We start from the raw sequence: 15818 nt of genomic DNA, 5'->3' as shown, positions 1-15818 counted from the left end.
TGTGGCTTAGAGACAAAGGGGTTATGAATCCATGGCAAGCCCACAATCAGGGACATACTCAGCATAAGTAATTAGGGAATGGAGCCAATTTCTATTCATTCCTGATCCCTGCTGCCTTGTAGGGCATGGGCTGTTACTGAGGGACACAGAAAGTTTTGATGAACATCACAAAGCCCTGTACCAACTCATCCCTGAGGGCAATAGGATGATTTTGGAAGAAGCTGACTTGATTTCTACATACATGTGCAGGAAATGTGTGATAGCTAACAGCTCATTCCCAACAATGGGATGCATGGATGGGAAGACTATCAGAATGTGCAAATACTTGGCTGAGACACTGCTCCCTGAAATCCTTCAAGGGAGGGAAGTGCCCAGGCAGGAAGAGGGCAGGTTTCCCCCCCACATGACGCTGTGGGTGGGTGCCAGGTTCATATTTAGCTCGGTGAGGTGCTGACCTTGGCTGGAGCTGCTCACTGATGCCTTTTCCAGGCATCCTCCTGTGCTCTGGCTGTGTGACTTACCACCCTGCCCCTGGAGAAGTGAATGAGCTTCCTGGAAGCATCACATGGGGTGAGAGCTATTTATATTTCTAAGGATGAGCGAGTGGGCCTAAGTGGGTTTCAGCTGAAAGAGTGGGAAACTTCATCCTGCTTCTACTGGTAGCTTTGAGGGGGGAGGGTTTTAACTAAAATTTCTGAGCCTATTGATATGTGTCACCCCGTTGGTTTTTTTTTTTGTTTACTTTTTTTTGGGAAAAAAATGAAAGGATGTGTTAGGGAAAAAGTGGGGAAGGAAAAGGAAAAAAAGAAATAAAAAAAAGAAGAAAAAAGGGGGGAAATCTTTTTGGTGGGCAGCCCTGAAGCCCCCCTGATGCTCTTGTTACCCAGTAACCAAAGGAAAACATCCCGAGTGGTTCTACTGAACTTCATGCAATTGCTTGCAGTACCGAAGCCACAAACTTAGGCAAAATTGTTCAGCAGAGCAGATTTGAGATAAAATAAGAAGAGGAAATGAGGATACGCTTCTCTGAATTTCAGACTGATGATTTTAATGCAAAAGACCTTTGATCTTTTTTTTTTTTTTTGAGTGGGAGAGGGAAATCCCCTCATGAACGCACCCTCAAACTTTCCTGTATAGAAATACAAAACCTCCTGCAACCTATTCACAGAGGTTTCTCCCTGCACCCCAGGCTGCCTGGTGATATTTAGGAGGGGGCAGCAAGTTTTAAGGGATGGTGGTCAGGTTTGGGAGGTTCCTACAGCCCCCCAACACCTGCTCCCGTGGCTCCTACCTGTGTGTAGGAAATTTTGTTGTGAGCTGCCCCTGGAGGGCGAGAAGAAGGGAAAAACAAAGAAATAAATAAGAGCACATATAAAAAGGGGGAAAAAAGAAAAATGGGGGGAAGAGATGAGAAAAAATGAGTGAAGATGAAAGAAGGGAAGGGAAGGGGAAAAATTAAATAAGGGGGGAAAGGAAGGAAGGGAAAATTCAAAAGACAAAGAAAAATAAAAAAGGCGGATAATAGAAAAATGAGGGGAAAGCAAAAAGGAAAAGAGGAATTAGGAAAAAACAGAAACTGGGGAAAGTGGGAAAGAAAAAGGAAGAAAAGAAAAATGAAAAAAGGAAGAAAAAAACGGGGAAACAGTAGACGACCCCCGGTTTTGGGAAGGCACAGGGGGTGCCTGTGCCAGCCCCGCTCCTGGGGCGTGTCCAGGGGCGTGTCCAGGGCGTGTCCCAGAGGCGTTTCCGGGGCGGGGCGCGGGGCCGGGCGCGGGGCGGGTTTTGTGCGCCCGCCGCCGCCCGCTCAGCCAGGCAGCACAGATTTGGGAGAGCCGTCGCCATGGGAGTGGAAGGCTGCACCAAGTGCATCAAATACCTCCTTTTCGTCTTCAACTTCATCTTCTGGGTGAGCACAGGGCGGCGGAGCGGGCTGAGCCCCCCTAGCCTTTAAATAAGGGGGCTGCAATATGGCCCGTCTGCCTGCGCCTGGGTTTAGCCTCCTTCTTGCCCCCCAGCACTGAGACTTGCTGTCTGGGATGTGCCTTAGGGGCTGCTTATTTTTCTTGTCTTTATTTTTTTATTTTTTGGAGGGCGGAGGGGCTGATCAACCTTTGCTTTTATTTTAATACATGCATATGTATGTAATTGTACATGTATATTTTGTGTCTATTTTAAAAATAGACATATATAGTGGGGGAGGTAGAATCGTAGGATGGTTTGAGGTTGGAAAGGACCTTTAAGATGCTCGCTGCAGATGTTTATGGGCGCCTTTCGGGGCGGCGGGCAGAGCCGGGGGGGCTCCCGCTGCCCCTCTCGCTGCGGGTCTGCGCTGGGGAAAGCGGCGCTCCCGGGAAGGAGGGAGGGAGGGATGCAGGGATGCTGCCAGGCGGAGGGAGGGAGGGGAGGTGCCGGCCGTGCCGCCCGCCGCAGAGGAGGGGGCGTTCGGCAGGCACGGGCGGTGCGGGGCCGGCCCGGGGCGTTCGGCAGGCACGGGCGGTGCGGGGCCGGCCCGGGGCGTTCGGCAGGCACGGGCGGTGCGGGGCCGGCCCGGGGCGTTCGGCAGGCACGGGCGGTGCGGGGCCGGCCCGGGGCGTTCGGCAGGCACGGGCGGTGCGGGGCCGGCCCGGGGCGTTCGGCACGCACGGGCGGTGCGGGGCTGGCCCCGCGCCCTCCGGCCCAGCCGGACCCGGTCCCCTGGCTCCGCGCCGGGCACCGCTGCCCCCGCCGCCCGAGGAGTTATTTTAGGATGCAAATTCTATCCAGGCTGGAGAGGCTGCCTTTCCTGAGAAAGTTTTTCTTGAAATAATCCATGCAGACATGCGGCTAATTTAGCAAAAGGCGGCGTATCCCGGTTTCCCTGCAAACCAGGTTTGTCCCGGTTAGAAACAGCCTCCGGCAGAGCGAGGTTGGCTGGCAGGAGTCCCTCTCCTGCTCCTGCGCTCGGGGGCAACGAGGTATGCCCGAGCCGGCTGCTGGTTTCGTGTTTTAAATACTCTGCTTTCCATTCCACGGCATGCATTTTTGTCTTGGAAGTGAGTCCAGCCCCACCCTGGCAGGCAAGGTACCGCTTGGATGCTCCTTGTCCAGTGCCCTGTGCTCCTTGTCTGACATCCCGCTCTGTTGTCGAAGATTTGGGATTTGTTTTTTTTCTCAGGGCTTGCTTATAGTAGCGAATGTGTCAGGAGGGCTGGAAGGGGAAGGGGACCGATGGCTTCCAGAGCAAACCCTGCGCTGGCACCTGGAGTGGCACTGCCTGGCTGGAGCCTCTGCTTGTGGACTCCTCCCTGGGGTGCCTGGGGAAGCTCTTTGGGGGTCCCCATCCCTGGGGGTGTAGGGCTTAACCAAGGGGGTGCTCATTTCAGGGCTGTTCGCCTTGTGTCTGGGCATAACACTGGCCAAGGGGGAGGTGACAAGCTCTCATAACAGCGGTGTTAATTGATACCTGATGTGTTGCCAGCTGCGTGAATGAGAGATAATTCCGGGTTGGTTTTTTTTAACCTTTTCCTCCACCCTTAAAATGGCCGGATGGAGGTGGGTATGGTTGTCTGTGAAGTGTTGTTCCTTCCGAGTTACTCTGCTTATCCCAGTTTTTTTTCCTTGCCTTCTGGTCTCGATTTCCTGCCATTCTTGTCGAAGAAGCTGCCGGCTGTGCTTGCGAGGAAGGGTCTCCTGGGTGGCAGGAAGGATGCTGGGGGCTCTGCACAGCCTCCACTTCTCAGCAGGATCAGTTGTTCACCTCAAAGTCTTGCAAAAGAGCTGATCTTTTATAAATGGGCATTTTGCTTCCAAGAGGAATTGCTAATCTGTATAATTGCCCCGTTATGACTTCTGGTGCCTCACCCTACCCTTTTGGAGGGTGCTGCTCCCTGTAAGTGGGGGTAGATGCTTCAGTTCCTCCCCAGGAGGGATGCCTGTGAGCTGGGACCCGCTGGCTCCCCAAAACAGCTCCCAGTGCTGGACTTGCTGGTCCCCTTGCACTGTCTCCTGTGCAGACTGGGAGCCTGGATTTCATTAGAATTAACGAGGCTTTCTGTGGGGCTAGCCAGCTGAATGGTGGTTGAATACCAGATCTTGGAGTTTTCAAGCCCTTTTGCATTGCTCTTTAAACTAGTAGGTGAGGGGAATTTTAGGTTTACCACAAAGGCAAGTTAGCTGCCAACCTGGCACCCCCAACTGGGGAGGGATTCTGTGGTCAACAGCAAAGCGTGATGATCCTTTTTGCGGGGTGACATTTAAGGACAGAACTGGTGCTGCTGAGCACCCTTGCTGCAGGCTGGCTGTGTTGGGAAACCACCTCTAACCACAGGGAAGTGTGAGACAGGGCACCTGCAGCCCTTTAGTCCCGCCAGCTGGTTATTATGCAAGGGCCGATGGGCTCCCCGTGCTTATTTGCTTATGATTTGCTTTGTGTGCAGCTGCTGCTCGGTGCTGTTGATGAAAACAAGCCAGAATCAGAGCCCAAAGTTTGGCAGGCACCATGCTGAGCTGCACAGGAGCTTATTCTAGTGCCCAAGAGGAAGAAGGAAGCAATTCTCAGCCTTAGTTACTCTGATAACTTTTTTATATAGCCCCGCTATCCTGCTGGAGTGTAAATAAACTGACACCCCTCTGGCTTCCTCCCCCTGCCTTCCCCCAGCAGCACAGGGGGAATTTCTCAAAGCTGCTGTGTTGAAAAAGGAAAAGGTGATCCTGCTGCCAGCTCGTTCATTGTACCTGAGATGTTTCAGTTTTATTTGATTTTTTGGGATTGCTTTTCCTTTGTGCATGCATTCTTGAGAAGAAGATGCCAAGATTGTGCTTGCTCCAAGGTGGCTCTTGAGGGAGCAGTGGCTGCTGCATGGATCACATGTACAAAGGAGTGCCTGTCCCAGGAGAGAGGGTCCCCATGTGTCTCACAATGCACCCACCGAGTGAAGTCGTGGAGGAGGCCATGGTCGGTATCTGCAGGCTTCACCTGGTTAGCGAAACACAGGGCTGGAGAGACAAAAGTTTTTCTGTGCTGCCAAGTTGTCCTGAAACCTTGGGGTGGCTGATGGCAGGTGGACACTGCCCTGTGAGAGGGAGCAGTAGCTGTTACTGGACAGTTTGGCTGGTGTGGTGGGCAGCCTGAGCAGGGAGCTGCTTTTCCATCCCATCCCTAGAACTGGGATGGCTGGACTTTGGCTGTTCTCCTGGATGTTCCAAGCCCGATAGCAGAGCTCAGTGTGTGGGGCTGAACTGACCACTGCTGCAAAAGGTCCCTGGGGAGGCTGAAGCTATTTTAAAATATAATTAAACATAACCAAGGAGGAATTGACTTGCTTAGAGAAGGATCGCTCAAGCTTATTAGCTAATACAGCCCATGGCAGCCTTCCAGGTTGAGAACACCGCTGGCTGCCCTAGCAGAGAGGTGTCTAATTAAAAGGAAGAGCTTGCTCCTAATGCCATTTTCCAGGCACCGTCTAATTCTTCTGTGTGTTGAGGGGATGCTGTACAGCCTGGGTGCAAAGGGAAGGAAGGGCAAGAACAGAGGGAAGGTGGAAGTGAGAGTCTGTCTCAACGGGGGTGATTGAAAGGGAAGAGGTAGAGGCGCTGCGTATTTTCTTGTGCAACAGCGGAAGATCTGTTAACTGTAGCCTGGAGTCTGCAAAGGCTGCTCAGAGACACTGAGTGTTGGTGATGAGAGGTGGCAGTGTGGGGAGGTGGCAGCTCTCTGTGGCAGTTGTCCCATGGTAACGCTTTTGCAGGGTGACACATGACCCTCCCATTGTGGTGAGGAGGGTGGCTGTGTACCCCTGCTTTAAACGAATAATGGAAGATCTCAGGGTTCCTGTAGCTCTGAAACACAGGTTTGAAATAACTGTGGACTAACAAAGCAGCTTGGATCTTGCTGTGGGTGCAGGCGTGGGCTGAGCACTGCTCCAGTGCCACTGGTGGCAATGCCTGGCTGGTTGGGCTGCTGGTCTCCCTGGGAATTGCAGAGAGCCTGGTGAGCAGCAAGGACCTCATGCTGGTTTAGCATCTCCTTCTGCAGGTTTTGTTTGGAATCCTGGGACAATGTACAGGGAAGCATATTTCCGTGTGTGTTTGATCCTGCAGCTGCTTCATACCTGTCTTTGCAGGGCAAGGGAGAGGTTTCTTTAGTAGGCACAGGACTTACACTCAAGTTTTGTTGCTGATATCTTTCTGGGATGTTTTAGGGCACTCTGTCAAGTGAGCACAGCCCTTCCATCACCTACAAAACCTCTTCTGAAGTTTCTGTGTGCACAAGGTTGCCCAAGGGGGGTACCTGATTGCACTTAATGGGCTGGGCTGCAGCTGAAAGGAGGGAGCGCTGCTGGCTGGAATGGGGATGGCTCTGTTTCCCTGACGTTATTCTGCTATCAGCCACTGTAATACTTATCTTCTGCAAGAGCATTAACAGTGAGAAACACTTTGATCCTGCGCTGTGGCAGTGCCTTTCACTGTACTATTAAGAAGGGAAAGCAGTTGTATCCCCATTGTAGTTAAATGCTTATGTACAGGGCCAAATTAATTTTAAAGCAATATCTCAAATTGTTTTCCTCTCTGCTGAGGGCAGTTAGACCCTGGGAAGTGCTGCTTCTGTCTGCAGCAGGGATCAGGCTGGGACAGGCTGGCAGCGGCCTGTGGGCACGGTGCTCCCCATCATAGGACCCTGCTCCTGGATTTTGGTGCTGGATTCCCATTCTCCTGCCATCCATCAAGCTTTATTTGGCCTCTGGCATGCTGCTCCTCTGGGAGTGTTCCTGTGGAGCTTGTTTTGAAAAGCTCTGCAGTGTTGTAGGGCTGGTAACTATAGGCACCAGTGGAGAATTTCTCTCCAGCAGGCAGCTCTATTAATAGCCGCTGCTGAAAGGTGTGCTGCTGGGAGCAGGGCTGCAGGCTGCTCTCCTCCTGCCTGCAGGGCATGGTGCTCCTCCTGCCTGCAGGGCATGGTGCTCTTCCCAAATGCCTTTCCTGCAGTTCCTGGGCAGGCCTTGCCTGCAAACTTTCAGCCTGACCTTTGGTGGCTGTGGAGCACCATGGCTGTGGAAGGCAGCAGAAAGCCCTCGCCTGTGCTGTCACGGAGCCCTATCTGCCACTGCTGCCTGTGAGTGCCTGTGCCAAGATAATCTTCTGGCTTGTGTGCCTCTCAGACTGCAACTCTGTGTCTTGCTGAAACCCCTTCCCCTGCTTACACCGTCCCAAGGGTTCCAGGACATCCCACAGTCCACCCCACCATGCAGCCCAGCAGTGATCTCTAACACATCTCACCTTAAAATTTCAACTGACTCTTCAGTGTGAAGCCTTGACATTGCGACATGGAGATGGTCTCAGCATGGAACCCAAGTTCCCAGGTTCATGGGCCACCATTCAGCTGTCAGCCCTTTGCTGCACCCCACACCCTTTCAGCAGCTCCATGAGGTGCAGCTGTTGCAGTAGAAAAGAAGTTAATCTTCTGCTTTTCAGGAAGGGATGTGCAGGCTGTGGGAAGGTGTGGTGCTGCTTGGGCACATTCCATGTGTCCCTCTCTTTCCTGACTCAGTCCTCAGGCTGGTGGTGCAGGACCTGTAATGTGCTAGCATGGGTCTTGCAAGGGCTTGTACTGCCCTTCCAAAGGTAGTTTCCATCAAGTTATGAGTCTCTATCTCCTTGCTTTTTCTCTACTCATGCTGCTTCTCCTAGAGACCCACAAATTACCTGGGAGTAAAACAGTTTGTTCCTGGCCATATGAGGGGCTTCTTGCATGTTTCAGCCTTGGCAAGCCCTTTACTTTTCTGCATCCTGGTTCCCCACACCTGCAAGGAGGGGAATTCGTTGTCACTCCATCTCAGCTGCTTTGCAGGTAGTGTTGGAGAGGAGCCATGGGGAGCCCTGGTTGGGCTTCTCGGGTGGGGTCTGGGTGCTGCCCTACAAAGGGCTCTGCTTCCAGGTGGTGTAAGGGAAATTGCAAACCTCTGCGGCATGAGAACCTGTTAAAAATCTCCAGTTGTCTGCCTTAATCATAAACCAGCTAAAATTCATTAAGCTTTCCTGGCAGCATCCTGCTTCTTGTTAGTAACTGTATTTCCCAGGCACCGTGGCGTGAGCTCTGCCAGCAGCGTTTTTCCAGCAAGGCGAGTGCCTCTCCCAGCCCTTGGGCTCTCACAGGTTGGGAAGCAGGACCTGGAGGCAGGGCCAGCCTGTGGCTGTGGGAAGTGGCACTGCTAAAATACAGCATCATCAAACTGCTGGCACCTCCACAGGATGTCTGCCTGCTTTGCTTTGGCATACCCAGCAAGCTGCCCTATAGCCAGAACTTCTTTCTTCTTCTCCTCCTCCCTTCCAGGAAGTCTGTTTCAGAGAAGGGTGGAGGGAAGGGAGCAGGAGGAAAAAGGCTGAGGGCAGCGGAAAGGAATGGGGAGGTGATGCACATCCTGGCATTTGTGAGTTTTAGGGAGCAACAGGTTAACGTGGGGGAAACTCACAAGTGGGGTACACCACATTAAAAGGGGAATGGGGTTATTCCTTGCACCCCTAATTCATAAGAATTTCTCGTGGGGAGGAGTGACTAAGCTGTGAAAAATGGGCTTGTTCCCTTGCCCCACAGCTGGATCTGGAAATTTTAGGGTGAACAGTATGTCCATTGGTGAGGCTCAGTCCAGGAAGGAGCCTCACTATGTGCACCGTGGATTGGGCAGCAAACCAGGACGGCACACGTGCTTTTATCATGGTGCTCATCTGTTGATAACCTCCTCATGGGCTGCCATTCCATCACCCACTGGGGACACAGGGCATGCCTTTTCCTGCCCCTAGGCAGCATTCCATGGGGACTCCCCCGCCCCCGTGTCAACCAGGAACAGCATTCCTGAAGAAGCAAGCCTTAGGCAGGGATGATCCAGCTGGAAAAGTCTAGCTGTCTGTGGAAGAAGCAATAAATCTCTGGAGGCTGGAAAATAGCAGTAAAGAGGAAATGTCAGAGCCTGCAGCACCACCTCTGCTGTACCGGGAAGCTGCTCTGGGTGGGAGCTCCGGGGCCAGCCCCATCCTGGGGAGCACCACTGATGTGCCTTCCATGAGTGCTGTGGTGCTGGCAGCAGAACAGCAGGCTGGGCAGGTTGGATTTTGGAAAGCAGGTCAAAGTCCGACACACTGCTGGCGTCACTGAATTTGCAGCTTTTAGATTATTGCAGTCCCCAAAAATTTAAATGGAGAGCTGTGCTGGGCACTCAGACCATATAATGATCAGTGATGCCCCAGCCTCTGCAACACTGCTGTCTGACAAGCTGGGAACAGAAAGATCAGTGGGATAACCTGTGTGAGATTACAGATATCCACAGCAGAAAAAAAACGTGATATGTATGAGGATATGCAGCCTAGAGCATGATGCTGCCATCAGTGGTTGGAGCTCTTCTCGTGCTGGCAAACAGCAGTTGTAAGATGGAAGGGGGAGAAAACATCAAGCTTTTACCTGGAACAAGTTGTTCTATTAAAAACGAGATTATCCCAAGCAAGGTACAGTGGAAGGCAGAGTTACTGTGGCAGGCTGACAATGTTTTCTCCCTGTTGTTTTCTTTGCTTTGGGAAGAAAGAGCCTTAATTCCGTTTTGGGCTTCTTGGTGGTGGGAGGATGTATGGTTCTCATGGAAAAAGTTACTCATCATAGCCCAAACGCTGTTTTCATTAGTAAGTGTATGTCATTTTCTCTTAAGAAATACAGCTGCTATTGGATTAAAGCTTCCATTCAGAGGTCTTCCATGCTCTGTTAAAAATGCAGATGGAGTCAGGCAGTGCGGGATGGATGTGTGATGTTCCTGGGGCACATTCAGGATGAAACCAGGAACATCTGGAGTTGGTTCAGCTGGCTGTCTCAGGCAGACCTCACTGCTGGGGTGGGTGTGATGCATTAGAAGAGGCTCCATCCCTCTAGCTGGTGTTCCCAAATGATTAAAAAATATCTTGAGGACCACTTGCAGCCTACTTTCAGTTCTGTCAGGCATTTTAAGGCAAATTTGGTTGGAAAGGAGCTGCTGGTGTCACCCCAACCTCGCCATGGGTGGCAGGGCAGGGTGTGCTGGGGTGGCCCTGCTGGGTGTGGAGGGCAGCATGTCAGGGCAGAGCAATGTGTCCTTGCAGGGAACAAGCCAAAACCAAAAAGGCTGCAGCCTTTTTTCTTTACCTCTTCCCAGCCAGAGAAATCCAAACTTTCCTTGGGATGTCTTCTCTCCTAGCAGCTACCAAGAGGGCTTTACTTTGAGTGGCATGGATTAATTAAGGGGCATATTCTTTCTTCTGAGAGTAAAAACACAAACTTTGTTATGCCCTCCGACAATGAACGAGGCACTCCAGGCTGGATTTGGGTAACTTTGTGCTAAGCCACAACCTGCCTTATTTGGAGCTGGACTTGAGCACAGACTGGCTTTCGTGACTTTTCTCCATAGCCAGTGTTTGGAGAACCTCAGGCTGGCCTCAGTGCAGGAGGGATGAGGGACTGTGCCAGCAGGGAAGTTGCATTGGTTGTTGTGGGAGAAGTGTTAAAAGCCTATTACTTTGGCAGACTGGGGAAAAGCAAAGATTTCCTTTCGTCTCCAGGAATGGTGGGGATTTTCTCCCTCCGATAGTGGAAAAGCCCTGAGAGCAGTTTGTCCTGTGAGTTTGGAAATGGTGTGGGTTTGCCCCAGCTTCAGTGGCATTTCTGGAAAAATCCAGTGGCTGGGATTTGTAGAAATGAGCAAGGAGGAAACCACTCAGCTGAGCTCCCAGGGGGGAAAACCAGGCTCCCATCGACAGCCTGTCTTGCAGATCCCAGTCCTCCTGTGTTCCTTGTTGTGCTTGCACAACTGGAGAATTTACACCTTTCCTGGAAAAGCCCTGCTTTTCTATTCTTTTCCTTTTCCTTTCCTTTTTTTTTTTAAATTTGACTTTCATGGTGCCTGTCATGCCTGTAACTGACCTGATTCAGACTCTTTTAGAAGTAGCATGTTTCCACTTCTATATTCTTTGGTAGTTTTCTTCCTTTTTGTAAGGTGAATGGCTTCAAGGATTTAGGACACTCAAAATTGAATTGGCATTTGAACAGGTGATTTCAGCATTTCACAGCAGTGATATTGCAATTCTTAAGGGTTTGAGCTTTTTCCCAGATGTTTGTATTTTTTCCCTTCCTAGTTATACTTTTAAATGAAAGGGAGATGTCACAGAGGACACAGTGAGTCATGCTGGGAAAGCTCTCCCTTGAGTTCCTCCCTGTGACACCTTCCCTGCTGTAGTGCCCCATATCCGCTCCCACCTCCCATGGCCATTCCCAGCCCCTCCCTGAAAGAGAAAACAGTGAGGAAGTCAGTCATAGCAACTTCCCATTGTTTGTACATAAATATCCCAGTGGCTGAGTTGATGTCCCATGTGCAGAACGTCTCCTCCCACATCTGGAGTGTGTTTTTGTCCTTGCCCTGGTCAGTCCTGCGTGTCGCTGCGCACACGTGGGTGTGGGTGCACTGCTCTTCTGCTGTTTTACTGCATGGGCAAGGCAGCAGTCTTGGCCTGGAGGCCCCCAAAGACGGTGTGGTGGGGCTTTGGCCTGACCCCATGTGGCCTTGCTCCACTTCAATTCCTGTATTAGGACATTGAGGAAAGAAAGCTCTGTGTGCCTGAGGAACACTGGGTGTGTTCAACTGGAAGCCTGACCCTGGCTGTGCAGTAGTGTGCATGCAAGACTTGGGGGCAGAGGGGAAAAATAGACCCTTCCCCAACTTTGTTTGTACCTCACAGAGAAATGAAATGGGGTGATAACATCCCAGTTATCAACTGGGGCTGATTGTAACTTCTGTTGAAAAGCTCTCCTAAAAACCTTAGTGGCACATCTCCTGCTTGCTTCCACTGAAAACAATAATAAAGCATAATAAAATACCTCTTGAGAAAGAAATCTCCTGCAGGAACTGTAAAGGGCTTTGCACATCCCCAGAATGAGGGGATCTTCTCATAGAGCAAGGAAGATCATATGGCTCATGCTCTGTAGGGCACAAAGCATGTTGCAAGGGTGATGGTTAGAAAGGATGTTCTTGTATGTTTGTGGTAAGATGAAAAGCAAAGCTCCTGGCTGAAAGCTGCCAGTCTGGGTCTGATGTGGCTGGAGCAGTGGATAACCCTTGCTTCCCTCTGTTTTCTCCCCAGCTGGCAGGAGGCATCATCCTGGGAGTGGCCCTGTGGCTCCGCCATGACTCGCAGACAACGAATATCCTGTACCTGCAGCTGGGGGAAAAGCAGGCCCCCAACACCTTCTACGTTGGTGAGTAGCTCTGGGGGTGCTGCTCTTGCTCATGGCTGTGTGCCCCAGGGTAGGCTGCAGTGTACCCAAGAGCAGGCCAGAAAGCTCCAGGTGAGCACCAAGGAGGTCACAATGAAAATACCTCCCGCTGCCCTTGTACTCTCCAAAATATCCCCTGCTGTGCCAGCCCGAGCCTTTGATAAGCGCTGGCTGTGGCCCAAGAGCAGAGTCCAAATCCACAGCAGCTAAAAATGCACGAGGACGTGTTGTGGTGTCGTGGGTGTTCTCCAGAGCACGTTTGGGAAAAGGGGGGACTTCTTGGAAATGTGTCTTGTTTCCTGTCCAAAGGGACGTAAAAGTAGCAGAGTGGCTGGCAGTGGAGGCAAAGCTCGGTGAGCTTTGTGTGACTCATGTTCTCCAGGAGGGCCAGGTGGAGCCTCTGTGCTCTACGGTTAAGCTGAGCATGATTTTTGTTAATTTGACAGCGTGCTGGAAGCTGAAACCCCCTGTTTTTCCCCTGTTCTCCAATGATCCCTCACAGACAAGGGGGAGAGGCTTGCAGGAGGGGCTGGCTGCCAGTCAGGAGCTGGCTTGGAGCACGAGCTGACGGGGCTGAGAACATCGTCTGATCCCATGTCCTGTTCTCACCTGTAGCTAAAATTACTTTCTGGAAAGGGTTTTCCTTCTCATTTCCCTGCTTGCCCATGGAACAGCATGCCTGAGCCCTGTCCCTGGCTACAGAAGATGCTCCTGCTGTAGATAGCTGTGGGTTTTTCTCTCTTGCTGTCTCTCTTCTCCTGCCTCACACCCAGAGCTCTATTTGCAGCATTTTCCCTTTGTAGATCTCATCTTTAAAAACAGAAAAGGGAGCTCACAAGAAGTTAAACTCTCCTTTCCAGGAACCAACCTCTCCTTCTTTTGGGGGGCTAACAACTGCTACCTCCCTAGTTAATAAGTTCTCTCCAAACCTGGGGGACCTGGAGCATGGGGCAGGGTCCCTCCCTCCTGCCTGTTGAGCATCTTTTACTCTTCCACCCTTATTTTGTCTTTGTCCTCAGCCTTTGCTGTTCACAAGGCATTGGAGAAGGACTGTGGGTCCCCTTTCCAACACCCGTGAGCAGCCCATGAGTTGAGGCTGGCTGTCTTTTTAAAGTTATATTCAGCAACAGATTGGCCTGGATTCCTTCTGGCAGCTGTAATTTCCATGCAGTAATAACAGCAGAGCATTTCTTTCAGTTGCTGCCTTTCCCAGCCAGACCTCTGGAGTCTGAAGACTGGGATTTCTTTTTGCTTTCCCCCCCCACCCCTGCTCCCCCCATTTTTCCTCTCTCTTACAACTGATACTCCCTCCTTTTTCTTCTCTGGCATGCAGTATACACATGCACACAATGTTCCTGCTTTTGGGAACGGGAACCTCTTTGGGCTTGGCCTCCAGAGCTCTGTTGTTTTTTTTTTTTCCTTTGCAAATACCATTTTTTGGTGTCTGGCACAGGGTGCTGGTCCCGGGATTTGTCAGGAGGCTTTTAAAGGCCAGCCAGGCTTTGCTGCAGGACAGGGGGAAGCAATAAACACTGTCAGAGGAGGAACACTTCCATCATAGGGTGTGTACTGAGTGAGAAGGGAAGTAGGAAAGCAGGGATTTGGTGTCTCCTGGTTTCTTTGTGTGTCCTTTTCCCTACCCCAAAGCTGGAGCTGTTTGTTAAAGGCTGTTTTTCCAGGGCTGTCTCTGTGTTATGGGAGAGGAAAAATAATGGATTTGAAGGAAATGGGGAAGTGGGAGAAAGAAGCTGTGGGGAACAGCAAAGCTGCAGAGTACCAGGCATGATACTTCAGGCTGCAGCAGGAGCAGGAGAGGAGCAGTCCTTGCCCTCAGCTCCCAGACCAGAAGATCAGAGCAGCCACCCCTGCAGCCCCCAGGGCGCAGGCAGCTGTTCCCTGCTGGCCTTTCCAGCCCCAGGGAAGGGGCTCCTGCGGGCTGGGGTTTCCCACAAGCGCCACCCCCTCCCCAGCAGCTTGGCACTGCCTGCACAAGTTGTCTTGTGGGCTGGCCTGGGAGGTTATTAAACAGGCCCTTGTTCATGAGCTTTTCCTCAGCACGGCGTGCAAACCATCTGATCCCCTAACCACTTGTTGCAGTCTTGGCTTTTGACACTTCCATTTTGGCTCGGGATCCAATGCTCCAGCAAATGCTTTAACTGCTTCAGCACTGTAAAGACCAAGCAGTACCAGGGATGGGATAGCAGGAGCACCTTAGTTTCATGCTTTCCTAACTATAAAGGAAAATATTTCTTCTTCATCTGAGCTTGGCTTATGGTCTGATAGACATTTATTTGCTTTATTTGAAGTTCAGAAATCGAAATCTTTCTTGCTCTTGGATAACACTGTGTCTGGAATGCTTTGTCTGTCTGGAGGCTGGGAAGATGTTGGTCCCAAGGCCAAAAACATCCTCCAGGATAGCTAGAGGCATTGATAAGTTGCTATCAACTGGCTAACCGCTTCTCAGATATTTACTGATCCTACACATAAAGTACCATGGAAAAAAACCCAAGCAAATAACAAAACTGTGATTCAGGGTGTCATGAGAGCCTGTGGAAGGCTGAGCTGGTCTCTCTGCAGATACCAGTACAAATTGGAACAGTTCTGATCTCTCCACAATAAATTAGTGCTGTGGTGTCACTGCTTTTAAGAGCACCTGGGGATCTTGAAAAAGCAAGTGACCCTGGACTTACTACTTTTACCCTTTCTTGGTGGGATGATAGTGGGATGAAAAAGCCAGGTTTCCCATCCTTCAAAGATTTGGTTATGTGGTGCCTGGAGATGGTGTTGTGAATGAAATGCTTTGGGGTGGGCAGGAACGCAAACCTCAGCTCTTGTTTGCCTTAAATCCACACCCCAGGATCTCACACCTGCCCCTTGCTGGGCTGCCTGTGTGCTGGAGCATCCCTGGGTGCTGGTCCCTGCTCTGCCCTTCCTGTGCTCTCCCCAAGCTGCCCGGCAAGGAACAGAGCACAGCAGCCGGACGGTCTCGGCTTCGCTCTCTCCTGCCAGATCCAAAATAGGAAATGCGCCTCCAGCTGCTCACAGCAAGTGACAGGGCAGCACGACCTGTGGCTCTAATTAGCTGGGCCCTGGGAGCGGGGCCAGCCAGGACGGGGAGTGCAAAACCCTCCTGAGCTGGGGTGCGGTTTTCCACGTAGCTTTTGGGGTGAGGAGGGAGTTTGCTTTGCCTGTGTCTAGGTTTTGTGTGTTTCAGTAGTAAATCCTCTGCTGGGCAGTGTCTCCTCCCTGGAGCATGGTGGCACAGGGGAGGAGTGTGAGGTTTTGGACAGGCATACAGTGGTGGGGTAAACTTTGCCACCGAGGCTGCTGCCACCGCTGCCTCTCCCTGTCATCCTGGTGGGTGTCACTGTCCCAACAGAAAGGCAAGAGGGGTTTTTTGGTGGAGGAGTTCCTTAGGTAATGTTTATCCACCTCCCAAGCCAGTCAGGCAGCAAAGCCTGGGGGAGGCAGGTGGGGGACAGCTGAGGGCAGCAATGACTTGGGGCTGAGGTGGTGAGTGTGCCTGTGAGTCCTGCTGAGGTGTGGAAGGGACATCAGC

At 51.5% G+C, this 15818-nt stretch overlaps 1 protein-coding gene across 1 annotated transcript in view; it reads left to right on the top strand.

Moving 5' to 3' along the window:
* The first annotated feature begins 1782 nt into the window (after nucleotides 1–1782).
* Nucleotides 1783–15818, top strand: part of CD81 (CD81 molecule) — a 33247-nt gene continuing 19211 nt past the window's right edge. The window contains exons 1-2 of the mRNA XM_036383767.2: nucleotides 1783–1906; nucleotides 12127–12241. Of these exons, the coding sequence (XP_036239660.1) occupies nucleotides 1841–1906; nucleotides 12127–12241 (181 nt within the window). The 5' untranslated portion in view covers nucleotides 1783–1840. The remainder of the gene's footprint in view (nucleotides 1907–12126; nucleotides 12242–15818) is intronic.

The sequence above is a fragment of the Molothrus ater genome, chromosome 6 (genome assembly GCF_012460135.2).
Source record: "Molothrus ater isolate BHLD 08-10-18 breed brown headed cowbird chromosome 6, BPBGC_Mater_1.1, whole genome shotgun sequence".
Lineage (NCBI taxonomy): Eukaryota > Metazoa > Chordata > Aves > Passeriformes > Icteridae > Molothrus > Molothrus ater.
This window is presented reverse-complemented; position numbering and strand designations above follow the sequence as displayed.